At 35.9% G+C, this 22,273-nt stretch overlaps 1 protein-coding gene across 1 annotated transcript in view; it reads right to left on the bottom strand.

Annotated features, from left to right (window-relative positions):
• Window positions 1-10,222: 10,222 nt before the first annotated feature.
• The window catches only part of LOC136035509 (actin-like protein 6B), an 81,974-nt gene continuing 69,923 nt past the window's right edge, over window positions 10,223-22,273 (bottom strand). Inside the window, exons 8-9 of the mRNA XM_065717346.1 lie at window positions 13,704-13,799; window positions 10,223-10,468 (exon numbers count right to left, since the gene is read on the bottom strand). Of these exons, the coding sequence (XP_065573418.1) occupies window positions 10,301-10,468; window positions 13,704-13,799 (264 nt within the window). The 3' untranslated portion in view covers window positions 10,223-10,300. The remainder of the gene's footprint in view (window positions 10,469-13,703; window positions 13,800-22,273) is intronic.

The raw sequence follows: 22,273 nt of genomic DNA, 5'->3' as shown, positions 1-22,273 counted from the left end.
TTATTGACAAGTCCCCTGTTATAACATGTTTGTAAGTAGGATTTACAAATGGGCCAAGTTGCTTACAATTACAAACCGGTTTCCAATTTATATCACTATCGTGATATTTATCTATCTATCGTCAATTTATATATATAGTTTTTTTAGTATTAAATTATAATTAAAAATAATTTGCTCAATAGTTTTTGAAAATTTATAAGTTAAAACTGGACTATCATTATAATTTAAATTACTAGGAAGGGCCTGTTTCACATGCCGCTGATTTAAAATTTCTGGTAAATTAATATCTTCAATCTGCTTACAAGTAAAATTAATAGGTAAATATAATCTGTTATCCTTATTACTAATCTTATCAAACTTTTTCTTTTTTGAAATAAATTTCGTTTTAGTTAGAATGCAAATTGTATCACATATTACTTTAAAATTATAATCAAGAGCTGTATTATTCTTAACAATCCAGAAAAGTTTGATTAAATTCCTCTTGGATAAATTATTTAGACACTTTATTACAGAAATCATCCCCCCAGATTCAAGTAGCTGGCATAGATCTATAGAAAGCATATGTACATCTAATTCATTTTTTCTATTATTTTTCCTAATATATATATATATATATATATATATATATATATATATATATATATATATATATATATATATATATATATATATATATATATATATATATATATATATATACCTGGGACCTTCATTCTCCGTTCTGACACCCCCTCTCATCGAGTGACTACTCGAGCATGTTCATTTTGGTGTTTTAAATGGTATATTATTAACCAAATTAACCTGATCCACAGACAGACAGACAGACAACTTATTTATATATATATAGATATATATATATATATATATATATATATATATATATATATATATCTATATATATATAAATAAGTTGTCTGTCTGTCTGTCTGTGGATCAGGTTAATTTGGTTAATAATATACCATTTAAAACACCAAAATGAACATGCTCGAGTAGTCACTCGATGAGAGGGGGTGTCAGAACGGAGAATGAAGGTCCCAGGTTCAAATCCCGGTTAGGCTAAAAAAGGTAAAAAACTAAAAACTAAAAAAAAACCGAAAAAACTAAAAAAAGGCTAAAACTACAAAAAAAACTAAAAACCAATAAAAAAAAATAAAAAAGCTAAAAAACTAAAAAAAACTAAAAAAACTAAAAAACTAAAAAAACTAAAAACTAAAAAAAAAACTTAAAAAAAAAGCAAAAACTGAAAAATAGAAGAGAAAAAGAAAACTAATAAAATAAATAATATAATATAAATGACGACCGGGACACAAGGAATATAAATGACGACCGGGACACAGGGACATAACTACAAAGGGGACGCTGGGGTGCACAGGGGGATATATAAATGACGATGGCGACTCAGGGAATGGTCGATTAGCAATCACCATCAACAAAGCTCAAGGGCAATCATTAGGATCATGAGGTATAGATCTGAATACGGATTGTTTTCCCATGGACCATTATATGTTGCATGTTCAAGAGTCGGTAAACCTGACAATCTATTTATATGCACAGACAATGGGACAGCAAAGAATGTTGTATATTCGCAAGTTTTACGTAGTTAAAAACATATATATATATATAGATATATATCTATCTGTATTCACAGGTGGGACATAGGGACACAACTACAATGGCGCGTAACTAATATGGCGCGTAACGACTTACGCGCGCGGGGGGGCTTGGGGCCCCCCCCGCGCGCGTAAGTCGTTACGCGCCATATTAGTTACGCGCCATTGTAGTTGTGTCCCTATGTCCCACCTGTGAATACAGATAGATATATATCTATATATATATATATATATATATATATATATATATATATATATATATATATATATATATATATATATATATATATATATATATATATATATATATATATATATATATATATAGCCCCCACCAGCTAGGTGTTGGGTTGGCGCGAAGCGCCACCCCAACAGCTAGTATATATATATATATATATATAGCTAGGTGTTGGGTTGGCGCGAAGCGCCACCCCAACAGCTAGTATATATATATATATATATATATATATATATATATATATATATACATATATATATATATATATATATATATATATATATATATATATATATATATATATATATATATATATATATATATATATATATATATATATCTATATATATAAAAATAAGTTGTCTGTCTGTGTGTCTGTCTGTGGATCAGGTGACGTCATGTTTCTGTGTTGACTGACGTCATGAAATTAGTTGTCGTCATTTTTGCTTTGACGGTGACGTCATTTAAGATATTTAAGACATATGTTCACGTAGAAATCTATTAATGTTTAAGTTTACAATGACTGATGAACTTACCATGGCAAAAGCCGATGAAGATGCTCAAAGAGTCTATGCCAAAAAAACTTGCTGCTGATAGAGAAAGTCAGAAAAGAAAGCGTGCCGAGGAATCAAAAGAACAGCAAGGAAACAGGCTTGAGGCTAAAGAACGCAAAACCGCGCAGTTAGATGAAGATCCACCTGGACAGCGAGAGTCAAAACATATCAAAACTGAAAATGATAGCGATGATGATTGGGTTTGGGATTTTGACTTGGATAAGGTCATCAATGCCTACCAGATTTTAGTTAAAAAAACAAAGGTTCGGCGATATGTATTTAATAGTGAAGCTGAAAAATAAAGAAGAAAAAGAAAACTGAAAAAAGAAAAAATGTAAAAAACTAAAAAATACTAAAAAGAAAAACACTCAAAGAGAAATTACAGACCGGGACACAAATGACGACCGGGACAGAGGGAATATAAATAGCGACCGGGACACTCAAAGAGAAATTACAAACTGGGATACCGGGACACAAATGACGACCGGGACACAGGGAATATAAATGACGACCAGGACACAGGTATTTAAGAATATCGTTCAAAGACAAATTTTTAATTGTAAGAAGACATTTGAAAGAGAAATTTTTAATTGTAAAATGACTGAAGAACCTACAATGGCAACGGTACCACCATCGAAGTAGATAACCAGTGGGTTGTTCCATATTCCCCATTATTATCAAAAATATTTAATGCACACATAAACGTTGAATACTGTAACTCCGTAAAGGCAATCAAATACATATGTAAATACGTCAACAAAGGCAGTGACATGGCAGTTTTTGGCTTGCAGCCCAAAATCAAAGATTTCGACGAAATCGTACAATATCAGGCTGGAAGATACATAAGCAGTAATGAAGCTGTTTGGCGAATTCTTTAATTTCCGATACATGAACGTAGTCCAGCTATTGTTCACTTAGCGGTACATTTACAGAATGGTCAACGTGTTTATTTCTCGGAAACCAACGTGCAACAAAGAGCCCTGAATCCACCGGATATAAAATTAACAGCTTTTTTTTCGCTTTGCAAAAATGATTCTTTTGTAAAAAAACTGCTGTATACTGAAGTGCCTTCGTATTACACGTGGAATACTAAAAATAAAGTATTTGAACGTCGAAAACAGGGTAATTCAGTCGACGGCCAGCCTTCCATCTTCAAAGATACCACGATAGGAAGACTCTACACCGTTCACCCCAATCAACATGAATGCCTCTTTCTACGCCTGCTTTTGGTAAATGTACCCGGTCCGACATCCTTTGAGTATTTGAGAACTGTAAACGGTACTATACATGACGCTTACCGTAGTGCATGCCAAGCTCTGAATTTATTGGAGAATGACCAATACTGGGACAACTGCATCAATGACGCGTGCGAAACGTCAACCCCAAGTGAAATTCGTGCATTGTTTGGCATCATTTTGACAACTTGCTCTCCATCAGCTCCTACAGAGTTATGGGGAAAATATAAGTCAAAAATGTCCGTAGATATACTCCATCGAAAACAGTTAGAGACGTCAGATATGACTTTTGATTTTACATCAGAAATTTATAACTACACTTTAGTTATTATAGAAGATTTGTGCGTACGTATGGCAAACAAACCTCTTCAGGATTTGGGAATGCCTTCATCTAACCGCATCACTGCTGTTTCGACATGTGTAGAATTGGATCGTGAACAAAGTTACAGTACGAGTGATCTATTGTCGTATGTACAAAATAACATTTCCAAGTTAATGTCGGAACAAAAAGACATTTATGATACGATACTCAATTTCAGGACGTATACAACTACCTGCTGATTTCTGTAATTTAGTGACGTCCAAAAATGAATTGATTGAAAAAGTATTTCCGAATATTCTAAAAAATTATAAAAATAATAAATGGCTAAGTGAAAGAGCGATTCTTGCACCCAAAAATATAGACGTCCACGAAATCAACAATATTGTTTTGACCAAGATTCGAGACCAGGCAGTCCTTTACAAGTCAATCGACACAGTTTTGGAACCAAATGAAGCGGTTAAGTATGCATGTTTGTTTGTTTGTAAAAAGAGCGTTTGCATATGACGTCATTATTAGTACATACGGCTTTGTATATGCACAGACAATGGGAAAGCCAAGAATGTTGTATATTCGCAATTTTAACGTAGTTTAACTCCTGCAGACGAAATGAATGCTTGCCTGAAAAATTCTAATTTATGGGCACACGTAGAAATATTAAAATTAACTACAAATATGCGTGTCCGATTGCAAAACGATGACTCTGGTCAAACATTTTCAGATCAATTGCTGGCAATTGGAAACGGAAAGCTCCCAGTAGTGGGAAAGCCAAAAATGTTGTATATTCGCAATTTTTACGTAGTTTGAAACACATATATAAATCTATCTATATTCACAGGTGGGACACAGGAACACAACTACAATGGCGCGTAACTAATATGGCGCGTAACGACTTACGCGCGCGGGGGGGCTTGGGGGGGCGCGAAGCGCCCCACCAACTAGGTGATGGGGTGGCGCGAAGCGCCACCCCAACAGCTAGTATATATATATATATATATATATATATATATATATATATATATATATATATAAATAAGTTGTCTGTCTGTGTGTCTGTCAGGTGACGTTATGTTTCTGTGTCGACGGACGTCATGAAGTTAGTTGTCGTCATTTTTGCAATGACGGTGGCGTCATTAAAGATATTTAAGACATATATGTTCAAGTAGAATTCTATTAATGTTTAACTTTAAAATGGAAGATGCTCAAAGAGTCTATGCCAAAAAACTTGCTGCTGATAGAGAAAGTCAGAAAAGAAAGCGTGCCGAGGAATCAAAAGAACAGCAAGGAAAGAGGCTTGAGGCTGATAGAGAAAGAAAGAACAGAAAGCGTGCCGAGGAACTACCAGAGCAACGCGAAAGCAGACTTGCTGCTAAAAGAGAAAGTGAAAAAAGAAGGCGTGCCGAGGAATCACAAGAACAGCAAGAAATCAGGCTTGCTGCTGATAGAGAAAGTAAGAAAAGAAAGCGTGCTGAGGAATCACAAGAACAGCAAGAAATCAGGCTTGCTGCTGATAGAGAAAGTAAGAAAAGAAAGCGTGCCTTGGAATCAGAGCAACCTGAAAGTTATCGCCTGGCATTCAGGTACAGCCGAGTCGATGATTATAGCTTGAGTAGATGTGTTCAAATCGGGACAATGTCTAAAATTTGTCCCTATTGCAAGGCCTTGAAATCCAATGGTGAAACAATGGGAATGTGCTGCGCCTCAGAAAAAGTTAAACTTCCTCTATTGGCTGCACCACCAGAGCCATTGAAGACTTTCCTTACTGGAACTACGTCAGAATCTAAGGGTTTTTTGTCAAAAATCAGAAAATACAACTCATGTTTCCTAATGACGTCGTTTGGAGCCCAAATCGAAAATCCAGATCAATTAATGTCTACTTTCAAAGTAAAAGGGCAAATTTATCGTAGAGCAGGGTCCCTTCTACCATTCTCAGGCGAGAATCATAAATTTTTACAATTGTACTTCATCAGTGATAGAAATTCTGAATTGAATGCACGTTGCGAAATTTCTCCCAACGTTGAAAGGACAATCGTTTCCCAATTGCAACATCTTTTCCACGAAAATAATAATTTAGTGCGTCTGTTCAAAACAGCCATCGATTATATGCGATGCCTACTGATACGCATAAAATTGTTATTTCCGCTGACAAAACGCCCCCTGGCCAACATGTACGTAGATACAATGCTCCAACTATCGATGAAGTGGCAATCGTTATGGTCGGTGATCAGTTTTTACCTCGAGATATTATTCTTCATAAGTGAAACGCTCAGTTGTTAAGAATTGCTGAAACTCATCGATGCTACAATGCCCTACAATATCCTATCATTTTTTGGGACGGAGCCGACGGCTATCGCTTTAATATTAAATTGATGAATCCAGCCACTAACAAAGAAATGAATAAGAAATGCAGTGCACTGCATTATTATTCCTATAGACTAATGATTCGGCAGGATGAAGAAAATTATATTTTAAAATGCCGTGAATTGTTTCACCAATTTGTCGTTGATATGTATGCTAAAATTGAATCAGAACGTTTGCTATATATCCGCCTGAATCATACCAAGCTCCGCTCTGAACAATACATTCATTTGCGAGATGCAGTTATAAATGACGGTAATACCACAAACGTTGGAAGATTAACAATTTTACCTTCGTCATATGCTGGCAGTCCCCGTCATATGCATGAATATGCTCAAGATGCTATTGCGTATGTTCGTCTCTATGGTCGTCCAGATTTATTTATTACATTTACATGTAATCAATCTTGGGACGAGATACTGCAGCTTTTACTTCAAGGACAATCGGCGGTTCATAGGCATGAAATTACGGCCCGTGTCTTCCGGCAAAAGTTGAAATCACTGATAAACTACATAGTAAAACTTGAAGTGTTTGGGTCAGTGCGATGCTGGATGTACTCAGTGGAATGGCAAAAACGAGGTTGGCCACCCGCACATATACTAATCTGGCTACATAAAAAAATTACTTCGAACGAAATTGATGATGTGATTTCCGCTGAAATACCTGATAAAAATGTCGATAAGGGGTTACATGATATTATTGTAAAAAATATGATACATGGACCTTGCGGTGCACTGAACGAAAATTCACCATGCATGGCCAAAGGAAGGTGCAAAAAGCAATATCCTCGACTTTTAGTATCCAACACAATTACTGGCAATGATGGTTACCCACAATATAGAAGAAGATCTACTGAAGATGGCGGTAACCAGCAATAATAAAGAAGCGTAACGGTACCACCATATCGAAGTAGATAACCAGTGGGTTGTTCCATATTCCCCATTATTATCAAAAACATTTAATGTACACATAAACGTTGAATACTGTAACTCCGTAAAGGCAATCAAATACATATGTAAATACGTCAACAAAGGCAGTGACATGGCAGTTTTTGGCTTGCAGCCCGAAATCAAAGATTTTGACGAAATCGTACAATATCAGGCTGGAAGATACATAAGCAGTAATGAAGCTGTTTGGCGAATTCTTTCATTTCCGATACATGAACGTAGTCCAGCTGTTGTTCACTTAGCGGTACATTTACAGAATGGTCAACGTGTTTATTTCACGGAAACCAACGTGCAACAAAGAGCCCTGAATCCACCGGATACAAAATTAACAGCTTTTTTTCGCTATGCAAAAATGATTCTTTTGCAAAAAAACTGCTGTATACTGAAGTGCCTTCGTATTACACGTGGAATACTAAAAATAAAGTATTTGAACGTCGAAAACAGGGTAAGTCAGTCGACGGCCAGCCTACCACATTAATTGATGCAAAATAGCCTGTGTAGCTGTATTTTTTTCTTTTTCTTTTTTTAACTTAGTCCTTTAAGGACATTATTCATTTGTTGTTTAGACGACAACGAATTATTTTCTGTCAGTCACTCTTTGTTCATTTGATTATACTCAACATTATACATTTAGATTTATACATCCTAATTTATGCTCAAGAATTATCTTCATAATCAAACACAGACAAACAATCAACAAATTTTCAAACTATTTTTGTCGTGTTGTTTGTCCTTTAAGAAGAAAATCAGGTCTACAAATTTTAATTCAACGTGTTGCACTGTTTGTTTAGCTGGCTTGGTTAAGTTGTCCTAACGGATTATATATTTAATAGATGGCACACCATTGTCCGTTATGAAATTTACACTCACTCTTTATAACCAGACATCGCAGCGCAGTGCCCATGAAAAGTCTTTCAGATTTTGTAGGACGATTTAAGGCCGGTCTGCAGTGGCAATCATAGTTAAAGCAATTTTTTTTTTCATTTAATAACTTTTCATTTTTTATGCAAACCCAAGGGTGTCTTGAATTTGAAGAAGCTATTGTCCCTAAATCTCCACTATTTATATTAAGGTTAAATATTGTATAAAGATACTTTGAAAAAAAAAAGGTAGACTAAAAATTGAATAAAAAAGATAAAATGATAGAGATGCAATAAAAATAGACCGTAGTAAACCATAAGGCGGCATGTTACACGACATAGATTTCTCAGGGGAGCGGAAAAACTAAAAAATACTTTAATTTTTTTTATTTCTACTCTTATTAAAGGCCAATACATAACTAGATTTAGAATACGGAAATCTGGGGCTAGTTTGAACTAATCAGAATTTTTCATTCAATCAGAAAATTTAACTCAAATTAGCGGTAGCTAAATTCCAGTATTAGCAAGGCCTCATTCCAAAAGAGTCTCAAGACATGGTTGCTTATGAAAAGTAGTTTTTTTAAATGACCAAATTTTGGAAGTTATTAGATATCAGAAGTTTTCTTCTTACCGACTATTTCTGAAGGAAAATCTGGATATTACGGAGGAAAACATAATTTTTTGGGAAAAAGAGACTTCTTAATACCCATGAGAACCGTACAAGATAGGATATAGTATATTTAAACCAAGGCCGGGTCAAAATAAAGTAATTTTTTCAAAATAAAATTAGGTTTTCTTAAATGAGAAGGAATTAAGCTATGTTTAAGCTCCAATTTAAATTCCTGTTATTTAAAAACTAACATCCACGTCACAAACTATTGTTTCCGTAATAAGTTGGAACTTTAAGCACCCTCACCAGCCTTTACACAATTGATTGTATATTCATTTATCCTTATACTCTATCATCTGAAGGGAGGTCAATGGCTAAATCTATATTCATCTGAAGAGCCTATGATAGAAAATCAGAAATCCAAGCCTAGAAATATTGTTTTTAAAACTTAGGTATCCCCAACTCTTCACTATAAAAATAGTTGTTTACTTCAACCCCAAAAGGCTGGAGCTTACCTAATCTATTGGAACCTGAGAGACCGAATTTTTTCAAACTAACAACATCGAATTTTACAGCTCCAGCTTGAGGCCTAAGTTTTTTTTAAATAGCCTATGGGAGGCTGTGACTCTTTCACTCGTTGCAACTATGAATCTCTTTTCACTTTGCCTAGTCTCTCTCCGCTCGGTCAAGCTTTAGACCCTTGCATTGCAGTGTCCAATGTTGGTGTCTTTTAGTCTCCCTTCAGTCAAGATTGAATGGTTCACGCACAACTTAGATACCAATACAGTTATGAAAACTTCTATCTTGCCCATGAGAAGCTTTTGGTACAGAGCTCTGAACTTGGCACCTCCTCCATGCCCGTGTCCCGACACGTAGACCGTACTACAACACCATAGGCGGGAACGCAATTTTGTTTTGTTGCATACACAGCTCAGATACCAATATCAATTTCCTGTTACCAGTTGGTTACCAATACCAGCACTGTGTCCCAAAAATAAATCGAGTTTCCATAACTGTATATTGGTATCTAAGCTGTGGGTTCACATTTCATAACGCTCACATCGGCTTCCGACCCTCACATCACTAAAACCAGTGCTCGAGCCAATCGGTTGACAAGCCTGATCTAGAGCGTAAAAAATCAATAATAAAACAAAATAAAAATAGAAAAAACACAAATCTAGAATTTTTGCTAGGGGGCAACTTTATTACAGTCTCATTTTCTTTCAAACTTAGACTGAACAATTGAGCTGTATACAAAATTTGCTGTATTTATAAACTAATAAAAAACAAAAGTTTACTTTACTATAAAAAATAATTCTACAGTTCAGTTTCAATTGTGGCCAACATAAAAGAAAAAAAAAATTTTTTTCTTTGTGCAAATAAATACTGAATCCTTATGTAAGATGATTTTTTTTTTCCATTTTTATTCCAGCCTAATCTGGGATTATCTATTTTTCTTTACCCTATATAGCAAAGAAAGACAACATAATATCACTTTTCTTACATTTATTTTATAAGAGATTTAAAAATTGATTTCAGTAAAAAAAAGAGTTGTATGCCTAATTGAAATTATGGACATTTCCTTTCAACTTGGTTTTTCCCTCCTTCTTCATACTCTTGTTTAGATATCCACATTTGCTGAAAAGTTCCAAGAGATCCAAGGATCGATCCACCAATCCAAGCTCCATATTTTCTCTCTGCTGGTGAATTAGAGCTGACAATTTTCAATTTCATGCTCTAAAAATAGAAAAATATTGAAAATATAGGGTTTCCAGTAATAGTGATCCCAATGGTGTATTTTTCTTTTCGCAACTATGCCATTTTCAAGGAGTCTCATGCTATTATTCGAAATTCCCATAAATTGGCTTTCAAAGTAATGTTGAACATTAAGATTAAAGCTATATAATACCTACTATTCCTCAATCAGCTACGCATGGCATTTTTCTCACTAATTAGTTTTCTTCACACATATTAAAATTTTTTGTTACTATGACTGTGGTTCGTTCTTTACAAGGTTGCAGCTCTGCTGAAAAATAAGATTAATAAAAATAAAATAAATATAAATATATAATAAAATATAATAAAATATATATATATATAAATATATATAAAAAAAAGTATTTTGCTATAGTCTTGCTCAGAAAAGGTTCCGTATACCCATGTTTATGCTATTCCTCTAGCAACCCAATCTTTTTACCAACATAACCCCTGACCCTTTTCAAAACGAATCACTATTTGTAATAGAATATCCACATGATGCAATCAAGTCATATAGATGATAATGTGTAAAAAATGCAGCTAATCATATTTTATTTACCCTCCAATCGCTTTCGACTCTTAAAAAGGGCTCAAAGAGTCAATTTTCAATCAAATGAACCTTTTCCCACGTTTCCACGACCACTGTTTCTACATGGGCATGAAAAAACAAAAACAAATAAACAATGCATGGAAACCACGTCGATCAATACTATAGGGCACTTGATATTCGAAATTAAAGTTTCGAATTACAGTATTTTCGGATATATAGTGTCGTCAAAAACAATAAATGAGTTTCAATTAGTTATTACAGTTCTGCAGCTATAGGATCCCTTGCGAAGCTCCTTTGGACTTATATAAAATGGAAAGAAAGTCAGGTCATTTGTCCAGATAAATATCGAACCCTTACCCAGAGTAACCATAAACTGAAAAATGTATTAAAAAAAACTGTCAAGTAAGGAAGAGTCACCATTCAAAGCTGATTTGGAAATAGTAGCTATGTTTTTGACTAGCGTTAATTGCAAAAGTTAATTACGAAAACAAATCTATCATAATTCGAAAAATAGCCTGAAAAACAGCTTAGGTACAAGAAAGGAGCTAGGTAGTCAGAGAAGACTCGTTCTAGTTTTAGTAGTATCAACGCTACCACCTAGTTTTCTATGCTAAGGGGTTAAATAACATTAACCTTAACCATTTACACTTAAATAAGCTTTTCTACACCAGACTGACAAGAAAATTCATAAAACCACCATAGATAGATAGATAGATAAGTGTATTTTAAAGCCAAATATGCAGCCATGAACACAGTACATTAATGTAATAATCATTTAGATCATCACAAACAAACTATTCAGAGTTAATTAAAATAGTACCAAAATTAATTTTAATCGCAATTAAAAACGTTTAACGGAGATCCAAAAATGAACAAGAGTGAAACCCTTCCAGGAAAAATTATTTATTTAATTTTCAAAATTTATGACTTCCTCATCTAGATTTTCCATTTATTACTATTATGTTGACTTTTTCAAAACGTGACATGTAAACATAACATAAAATTATATGGAGAGCTCGATTTCATTTGGCACTAACTACGATACAGCCAAAATCTATTTCGTAAGATTACATAAATAAACATTGTCTCTAGTAATCAAGGCCATATCCAGGGGGGAGGGATAGGGGATTTTACTCCAAACCCCTCGAAATATTTGTCCAACTCGTAAAAACACACAAAAATGAATATAAACCAATTCTTGATGCATTTTTGTACCCCCCACTCCCGAAAAAAATGTTTTTATAAAAAAACGAAAAAAAAAAAAAATCCTGGATATGGCCCTGCCAGTAAAGCTAGCGATAAAGATTCTCCAGTGAATGTGTGCAAGTCTTATTAGACCAAAACGCACCATCTATAATTTTTACTGTTCAAACTTAACTACTACTACTAATAACTCACCGCAGCACCAAGCCACCTGAGGCCAACAAAGCTACGCACGCTCAACCTCCATCCCAATCTGTTCAAGGCTTCTCTCTTTACACACTCCCAGGAAGTTCCCATTTCCTTTAAATCTTTCTTTATGACATCCTTTCACCCCAGAAGAGGACGACCTGCTTTCCTCTTAGTCCTAGACGGTTGGCCGATAAGGACAATCTTTGGCAATCTTTCATCCTTCATCCACAGAACGTGCCCTAACCATTTCACCCTTTCTTTCATTATAGCCCTAGAAAGCGGGATTGAAACACACTTCGTACAGCCTACTGTTTGAAATACGATCAGTCAGCGGGATACCCAAAACAATCCGTAGGCAATTTCTCTGGAAAACATTTCGTAAATCTTCATCCGCTTTTCGAAGCGCCCATGCTTCAGAGCCATATTTGACCACTGTCATCCCTATAGCTTCCAATAATCTAATCTTGGTTTGCAGACTTATCTTCCCATTCTTACAAACTTTTTTTTAATTGTGAAAAGACACCCTGAGCCTTAGCTATTCTACTTTTAACATCTTCACTGCTCCTACCGTCTTTACTAATAATGCTACCAAGGTAAGTGAATATGCCAACCTGATCAATCTTTTCGTTACCCAACGTCACCTTTTCATCTTCGCTTATTCCTAGCCTTTGACACTTAGTCTTCTTAAATTTCAGTCTTCTTAATTTTTAGACCTATTCTAGCACCCTGAACTCGCAAAACCTTTAAATTAATTTTGCTCACTTTCATCTAGGATGCTAAAATCACCATCTAAACCATGAGAGTTTTTCCTCCCCATTTGATTCCGTGGTCTCATATTGTTTTTCCTGTGCTCCTTAAGACAAAGTCCATCAAAATGATCCCTATAAAGGGGGATAGAGCCCAACCCTGCTTAACGCCTGATTTAATACAAAACCAGCTGCTAACTAAGTTCCTACCTTAACCACAGCAGTATCATTCTGGTACAAAGCACTAATCACTTTAATGTAATTGTCTAGTATACCATATAAGGCTAATACCTTTGCTAAAGAGGTTAGGTTAATAGGTTAGGATTGCGGTGACACATTATGGTTGATCTGGGTAGCAATACGAGTCCCAAATTCAAATCCCACCTGCAGCAACCCGTAACTTAAAATTTAATTCTGGAGCTTTAATTTGATTATGCAAAAATCTCCATAATCCAATATAATTAAGAAAAAGAAAAAATCAGCTTATTGGTAAGAAAGAACATAATAAACTCAAATCTCTACTCACCGATGGGGTTTTAACTGAAAGATCCCTAGTTAATCGCTCAGAAAAACCTTGAAGCAATGAATTGCCACCAGTTACAATAACGTTTCCATAAAGGCTCTGAAAAAAAAAATATTTCTATTTGTTCTTTTTTTTAAATCGAAACAATTATTTAACATAGAAAACCGCCGCAAATTCTGCGCAAATATCAATTTTGAATGGTCAAGCTAGGTATGGTAACATGTTTAGCCGCGGCGCTAACTCAAACAAACATAGAGAGGGGGGGAATTTTTAGTCATTTAAAAAATGAAATATTCAGAAAAGGTATTTCTCAAAATCTAGGGGAGAGGGCACTTTTTTGTACCAATGTATGGAATAAAATAGAAAAACAAAGGTCTTGTTCCGGATCTAGAGAGGAAGAAGGGAGGTTATTAATCGGATATAAAAAAATCATCAATATGCAAAATAAAATAAACATCATATAAATCGATTTTGAAAGCAATCATATTAATTGGATATACGCTATAGATACATCAATGAAGATCTTCTCGTATACGTTCTGTCAGTACCAGACAAAACTAGCAAAGGATTGGAACATCTGGCGTCTATCCAAGCCACCCCATCATAGCCTTACACCATGCAAACTGTGTCAAGATATTACCCATCTACCATGGAGGTGTGAGCTTGAAATCCTCCTCTGATTCAGGTTCATCGAAATTTCAATAATATATACATGACATACTAAATATACAAATATCCGACAGAGAGACAGGTTCAGTTTGCACAGATAAAACAATTAAAGAAACAAATACAAAATAAGTGGATAGTCAATCAAAGAAAGACATGACAAAGAAGAAAGAGAGAGAAAAAATATAATAGACATAATATAATAGACAGAATTATTCACCCTGCCACTGATTTTTCCAACAACTTTCAACATTTGGATACGATATAGATCACTATTAATACAATCACAATATTTTATAGGGAATGTAGACCCCTACATAATAATTTATGAGAATAGAATTATCTTGTGCTATATATATGTATATATATATATATATATATATATATATATATATATATATATATATATATATGAGTATTGTTTCAGAGTTCAAAGTGTCAATATCTAAATCGGATATTGCTTAGGGAATATGAATTCAGTAGGTTTTATCTGAAGAAAAAAAAAATTCGCAATAAGGATTGTAGTGACGTTTAACCCCTACTTAAACTTATTGAGCTATATATTAAAGATATTGCACGGACATTATTAATTCAGTAGGTTTTTTATGTTAGGATTTATATCATGTTGCAATAAGAACTATAGTGACTAGGACGATGATTTTTTATTGTGAAGTGAGAGCTGGTTGGATGGTAATTAAACAATGATAGGCATGTTCTATGTTTGTCCGGTGTTGAACTTTTTGCAGCGGCATATAGCGAAAGATAAGGACTCAATCATTCAAATTGCTGCAAGGTTTTTTGGGAAAGATACAATTAAGCAAGTGATCGAGACGTGCAAAAAGGCTTTTCAAGTGGAAATTTTTGAAAAACGAAGAGGTTCGCACCATGCTACATCTTCCCTATCAGATATTTACAAATTAATTACTGGCTTAGTGCAACACGATGAACTTCCACCACTTTTTGTCATTATAAACCTCTTGGATGTGCCATCCTTTCCAAATGATTCGCCTACGATTGTGGCTTCACGCTTAAATGAGTGTGTCCGTGTGCTAAATTTCTTGGTGGAAAAGCAAGAAACTTGCTCACAGGTTCCAGTCTCAACTGTCTGGCCATCAGCGTCACCACGTCAGCCACCCACCGTTCCTTTAGTGCTAAAGAGCATTCCTGCAAGTATTAACGTGCATAGCCCGAAGAACCAGCGTGAATTTATGCAGAAAATTGGCTGCGCAGATAAAGTAAAGCACATAATTAGTCGGTTGTTCATTTAATCGATGAAGAGTCGGCCACTGCAGCAGTTGCAGCCATCCCAAATCATACCAGAGTTATTAAAACTGAACATGCCGGTATTATCAACATGAATCCCGACTATGATTTCTCCCAGATTTTAGGGCTTGATAGCATTGCTGTAAGTGTGAAAAGGTATGGAAGCTCTAGAATAGTGCAACTGAACTTTAAAACTAATGAGGAGCTTGATATCGCAATCAAGTTTGACATCAAGATCAAATATTGCCTATTCCAATTGAAAAGCCTAAGCATTGCCTAAACTGCCAAGGATTTGGGTATTTCGTAAGGGACTGTAAGAACCCTGTTAAATGTAATAAATGCGGAGGTGATCACACTAACAAGGACCAAGCATGTTCATCTCAGATTGTTAAGTGCACTAATTGTGGAGGGAGTCATCGTAGAAATAGCTTTGTAAAGCATCGGGTTCGGACGGCCTGAAGCCCGAACATCTGATGTATGGGACAGTAAAATTGTTTGGACAGCTTGCTATTTTATTTAAAGCTTGTATGGCCCAGCAGCATATTCCTGATGCGCTGTGCGAAGGCCTAGTAATGTGCATTTTTAAGAATAAGAACTAAGAGCTCATATGGCACTTGTGGCGAGGTCGGGAGAGCCAAGAGCTCATATGGTACGAGCTCATATTTTCATCGTCTTAGCACGTCCAGAAGCGCCAAACTCGCCAAAGCACTGAACCCCACCCCCTAACTCCCCCAAAGAGAGCCGATCCAGTCCGGTTACGTCAGCCACGTATCTACGACATTTATAAGCATTTTCCAAGATTTCTAGTTTCCCCATCCAGATCCCCCCTATTTCAACAGATCTGGTCGGGATTTGAAATAAGAGCGCTGAGTCGGGATTTGAAATAAGAGCGTCACCCGTTCTTAAGTTAAAAATACCTCAATTTTTCTAATTTTTCCAAATTAACAACCCCCAGCTCCCCAAAAGAGAACGGATCCGTACCAATTATGTCAATCTCGTATCTATAACTTGTGCTTATTCTTACCATCAAGTTTCATCCTGATATCTCCACTCTAAGCGTTTTTGAAGATTTCCGGTTTCCAAGATTTCTGTTTCCCCCCTCCAGCTCTGTATGTCCCCGGATCCGAATCGAATTGAAAATGGAGCATCTGAGACATAAGAATATTCTATATATCAAGTTTCATTGAGATCCGATCACCCATTCGTAAGATACCTCGATTTCACGTTTTCCAAGAATTCCGGCTTCCCCCTCCAGCTCCTTTCAATGTCACCGGATCTGGTCGGCATTTAAAATGATAGTTTTAAAGCACAAGATCCTTTTAGATATCAAATTTCATTAAGATCTGATCACCCGTTCGTAAGTTCCAAATACCTCATTTTTTCTAATTTTTCCAAATTACTCCCCCTTCTCAACTCCACCAAAGAGAGCGAATCCAGTCACCTATCTTGGACTTGTGCTTATTCTTTCCACCAAGTTTCATCCTGATCTCTCCACTTTAAGCGTTTTCCAAGATTTTCAGGCCCCCTCCCCCCTAATGACACTAGACCCTGTCGGGATAAAAAATAAATAACAAGAGTTTCGAGGTCCTTCTAAATATAGAATTTCATTAAGATACGGTCACTCTTTCACAAGTTAAAAATACCTCACCTTTTCTAATTTTTTAGAATTAACCTCCCCCCCCAACTCCCCCAAAGAGAGCAGATCCATTCCGGTTATGTAAATCCCGTATCTAGGAATTGTGCTTATTTTCCCCACCAAGTTTCATACCGATCCCTCCACTCTAAGCATTTTCCAAGGTTTTTATTTTTCCCACCAAATTTCATCCCGATCCCTCCACTCTAAGCGTTTTCCAAGATTTTAGGTTTCCCCTCTCAATTCCCCCCAATGTCACTGGATCCAATCGAGATTTAAAATAAGAGCTCTGAGACACGATATCCTGCCAAACTTTAAATTTCATTAAGATCCGATCACTCCTTCGTAAGTTATAAATACCTAATTTTTTCCGATTTTTTAGAATTAACCCCCCCCCCCCCCCCAAACAGAGCGGATCCGTTCCAATTATGTCAATAACGTATCTAGGACTTCTGCTTATTTTCCCACCAAGTTTCATCCCGATCCCTCCACTCTAAGCGTTTTCCAAGATTTTAGGCTCCCCCTTCCAACTCCCCCCGATGTAACCGGATCTGGTCAGGATTTGAAATAAGAGCTCTGAGACACGATATCCTTCCAAACATCAAATTTCATTAAAATCCTATTGCCCGTTCGTAAGTTAAGAATATTTCATTTTTTCCATTATTTTCGAGTTAACCGCCCCCCCCCCCCCCAGATAGTCAAATCGGGAAAAAGACTATTTTTAGTTTAATCTGGTCCGGTCCCTGATACGCCTGCCGAGTTTCATCGTCCTAGCTTGCCTGGAAGTGCCTGAAGTAGCAAAACCGGCACATACAGACAGACCGACAGAATTAGCGATCGCTTAATGTCACTAGGTTAATACCCAGTGCCATAAAAATAAAGACCAAAAATCCTGTAACGCATTTAGACTGATTACCGTGTCTTTGACGATTGGCAAGCTTCTTGAGAAGCTTATCTATAATGACATTAGCACGAAATGTGATCATGGCGACAAGCGCTTTGGTTTTCGGAAAGATCTTGGCGTGCAGAACGCCCACGTAACTCTTCTAGCGATTCTTGACAGGCATAAAAAGACAAAATATAACCTCTACGTTTTCGCTATTGAAATTTTTTAATACCTGGTTAGCTCAGTCGGTAGAGCGTGGGACTTTTAATCCTAAGGTCCATTGATATTTCAAAGGCTTTTGAATCCATTCTTCACTCTCTAGCAATTTTGTCTCTCTTTGGAAGTGAAGTTAATCCATTTGCTTGCACCTGCCTGTGGCAGTGGTATCAGAACTCCTCAATCCAGATTCTCTGGCAAGATACTGTTAGTAATCGTATTCGTGCGCGCCATGGTGTTAAGCAAGGTCCTGTTCTTAGTCCAGCAATATTTGATAACTCTATTAGAGTAGTCACTCGACAGATTCCACCATACTTAATTGAGTCATATATTGACGCAAGTCACTTGTCTTATGCCAATGACATCCTTCTCTTGGCTGTCAATCTTGGGGCACTCCAATACGCTGTTGATGTTGTTTGCTACGGACTGAAAGAAATCAGTCTTTCAGTTGCTACTTCCAAAACAGAGTTTCTTGTCCTTGGACTAAAGATCGCCTCCAAAATCCGAAGTTGATCCCGCCACAATCTCATCTTCCAGGTATTTATCATCAGGTATTTAGGTCTTCCATTTAGAACTTCAATTAGATCCACTAGGCATCTTATAATTTGTTCTTTGAAAGAAAAACTAAGAAAATCTTATGGTCTTCTCGCCAGAGAAAAGGGCCAGTTAGATAAGAGAACCCTTGGTCGGCTATATAATGCGTTTTTTGCACCGCATTTATTATTTTTGCCACCTGTTTGGAAATTTTTCTCTGCATCTGATAAAAAGCAAATCCAATCGCTATTCTTTAGGTTCTGCAAGCATTTTCTTAGTATTCCCGTTTGGACTTGTAATAAATATTTATATATTATATATATAGTATATAGATAGATATAAAAATAAGTTGTCTGTCTGTCTGTCGAGTGACCTCACTGTCCGCACATGACGTCTGAATTATTTCATCATATACCAATTCAAAAACAAATGTAATCAAGCCGAAGTAGCTGAGTTGGTAGAGCGTTAAGTTTCAAGTTCTAGGTCCGAGAGGTTCCAGGTTCAAACCTTGAATACAAAAGAAAAAAAAAACTAAAAAAGTTAAAAACTACAAAAAACAAAAACAAAAAAGAAAATACTAAAAAAACTAAAAATGCTAAGAAACTAAAAAAAAGGGTTAAACACTAAAAAAGAAAAAAAAAACTGAAAAAAACTAAAAAAAAGGTAAAAACTACAAAACAAAACTAAAAAGAAAAAAAAAACTAAAAAAAAAAATGAAAAATAAAAGAGAAAAAGAAAACTAAAAAAATTAAAAAAAAATAAAAAAAAAATACACACGATCCTTCTAAATATCAAATTTCATTAAGATCTGGTCACCCTTTCGTAAGTTAAAAATACCTCAATTTTCAAAACTATCCCCCCCCCACGATCACTCCTTCGTAAGTTAAAAACACGTCATTTTTTTATTTGTTCAGAATTAACCCCCCCCCCCCCCAAAAATAGCGGATTACTTCAGGTGATGTTCTACATTCAAGGTCCGGTTATGTCAGTCACGTATCTTAGACAGGTTTCTATTCTTCCCATCCAGTTTCATCCTGATCTCACCGCTTTAAGTATTTTCTAAGGTTTCCGGTCCCCCCCAACTGCCCCCCTCCAATTACGCTTGATCCGGTTTAGATTTAAAATAAGAGATCTGAGTTACGAGGTCCTTCTAAATATGAAGTTTCATGAAGATCCGATCACTCCTTCGTAAGTTAAAAACACGTCATTTTTTCTTATTTGTTCAGAATTAACCCCCCCCCCAAAAAAATAGCGGATCTGTTCCAATTATGTAAATCACGTATGTAAGACTTTTGCTTATTTTTACCACCAAGTTTCATCCCGATCCCTCCAATTTAAGCGTTTTCCATGATTTTAGGTTCTCCCACCCCAAACTTCCCCCAATATCACCAGATCCGGTCAGGATTTAAGATAAAAGCTTTGAGACACGATATCCTTCTAAATATCAAATTTCATTGAGATCCAATCACCCGTTCGTAAGTTAAAAATACCTCATTTTTTCTAATTTTTCACAATTAACCCCTCCCCCAACTACCCCAAAGAGAGCGGACCCGTTCCGGTTATGTCAATTATGTATCTAGGACTCGTGATTATTTTTCCCACCAAGTTTCATCCCGATCCCTCCACTCTAAGTGTTTTCCAAGTTTTAGGTTTTCCCCTTCCAACTCCCCCCAATGTCACCAGATTCGGTCGGGTTTAAAATAAGAGCTCTGAGCCTCGATATCCTTCTAAATATCAAATTTCATTGAGATCCGACCACCCGTTCGTAAGTTAAAAATACCTCACTTTTTCTAATTTTTCAGAAATACCCCCCCCCCCCCCCAACTATCCCAAAGAGAGCGGATCCGTTCCGTTTATGTCAATCATCTATCTAGGACTTGTGTTTATTTTTCCCACCAAGTTTTATCCGATCCCTCCACTCTAAGTGTTTTCCAAGTTTCAGGTTTCCCCCTCCCAACTCCCCCCAAATGTCACCAGATCCGTTCGGAATTTAAAATAAGAGCCCTGAGACACGATATCCTTCTAAATATCAAATTTCATTGAGATCCGATCACCCGTTCGTAAGTTAAAATACCTCATTTTTCTAATTTTTCGGAATTACCCCCTCCCCCCCCAACTACCCCAAAGAGAGCGGAGTTCCGGTTATATCAGTCATGTATCTAAGACTTGTGCTTAATATTCCCACCAAGTTTCATCCCGATCCCTCCACTCTAAGTTTTTTCCAAGTTTTAGGTTTCCCCCTCCCAACTCCTCCCCTCAATGTCACCGGATCTGGTCGGGATTTAAAATAAGAGCTCTAAGACATCATATCCTTCTAGATATCAAATTTCATTGAGATCCGATCACCCGTTCGTAAGTTAAAAATACCTCATTGTTTTATTTTTCAGAATTACCCCCCCCCCCCCTCCCCAACCACCCCAAAGAGATCGGGTCCATTTCGGTTATGTCAATCATGTATCTAGGACTTGTGTTTGTTTTTCCCACCAAGTTTCATCCCGATCCCTCCATTCTAAGTGTTTTCCTAGATTTTAGGTTTCCCCCTCCCATATCCTCCCAAATGTCACCAGATCCGGTCGGGATTTGAAATAACAGCTCTGATCTTTCTGATCCTTCTGATCCACACGATATCCTTCCAAATATATAATTTGATTAAGATCTGATCAACAGTTCGTAAGTTAAAAATACTTCAATTTTTCTATTTTTTCCGAATTAACCGACCCCCCACTCACCCCCAGATGGTCAAATTGGGAAAACGACTGTTTCTAATTTAAGCTGGTCCCTTCCCTGATACGCCTGCCAAATTTCATCGTCCTAGCTTACCTGGAAGTGCCTAAAGTAGCAAAATCGGGACCGACAGACAGACCGACAGAATTGGCGATTGCTATATGTCACTTGCTTAATACCAAGTGCCATAAAAACAAAAAAAAAGGAAAAAAACTGAAAAATAAAGGAGAAAAAGAAAACTAAAAAAATAAAAAAATAAATAAAAAAAACTGAAAAATAAAGGAGAAAAATAAAACTAAAAAAAATAAAAATAAAAATATAAAAAAAAACTAAAAAAGGTAAATGTATTCAAGCTGAAGTAGTTGAGTTGGTAAAGCGTTATGTTCCAGGTTCTAGGTCCGAGAGGTTCCAGGTTCGAACCTTGGCTTTAGGATTAATACAAAAGAAGAAAAAAAAACTAAAAAAGGTTAAAACTACAAAAAAAACTAAAAAGAAACTAAAAAAGCTAAAAAACTAAAAAAAAGGTAAAAACTACAAAAAAAACTAAAAAGAAAAAAAAAACTAAAAACTAATAAAAAACCTAAAAAAACTAAAAACTGAAAATGAAAAAAAAACTAAAAAAGGAAAAAAACTGAAAAATAAAGGAGAAAA

This window comes from Artemia franciscana, chromosome 14, assembly GCF_032884065.1.
Source record: "Artemia franciscana chromosome 14, ASM3288406v1, whole genome shotgun sequence".
Classification (NCBI taxonomy): domain Eukaryota; kingdom Metazoa; phylum Arthropoda; class Branchiopoda; order Anostraca; family Artemiidae; genus Artemia; species Artemia franciscana.
Note: the sequence above shows the minus strand (reverse complement) of the source record. Positions and strands in the feature narration are given on the sequence as shown.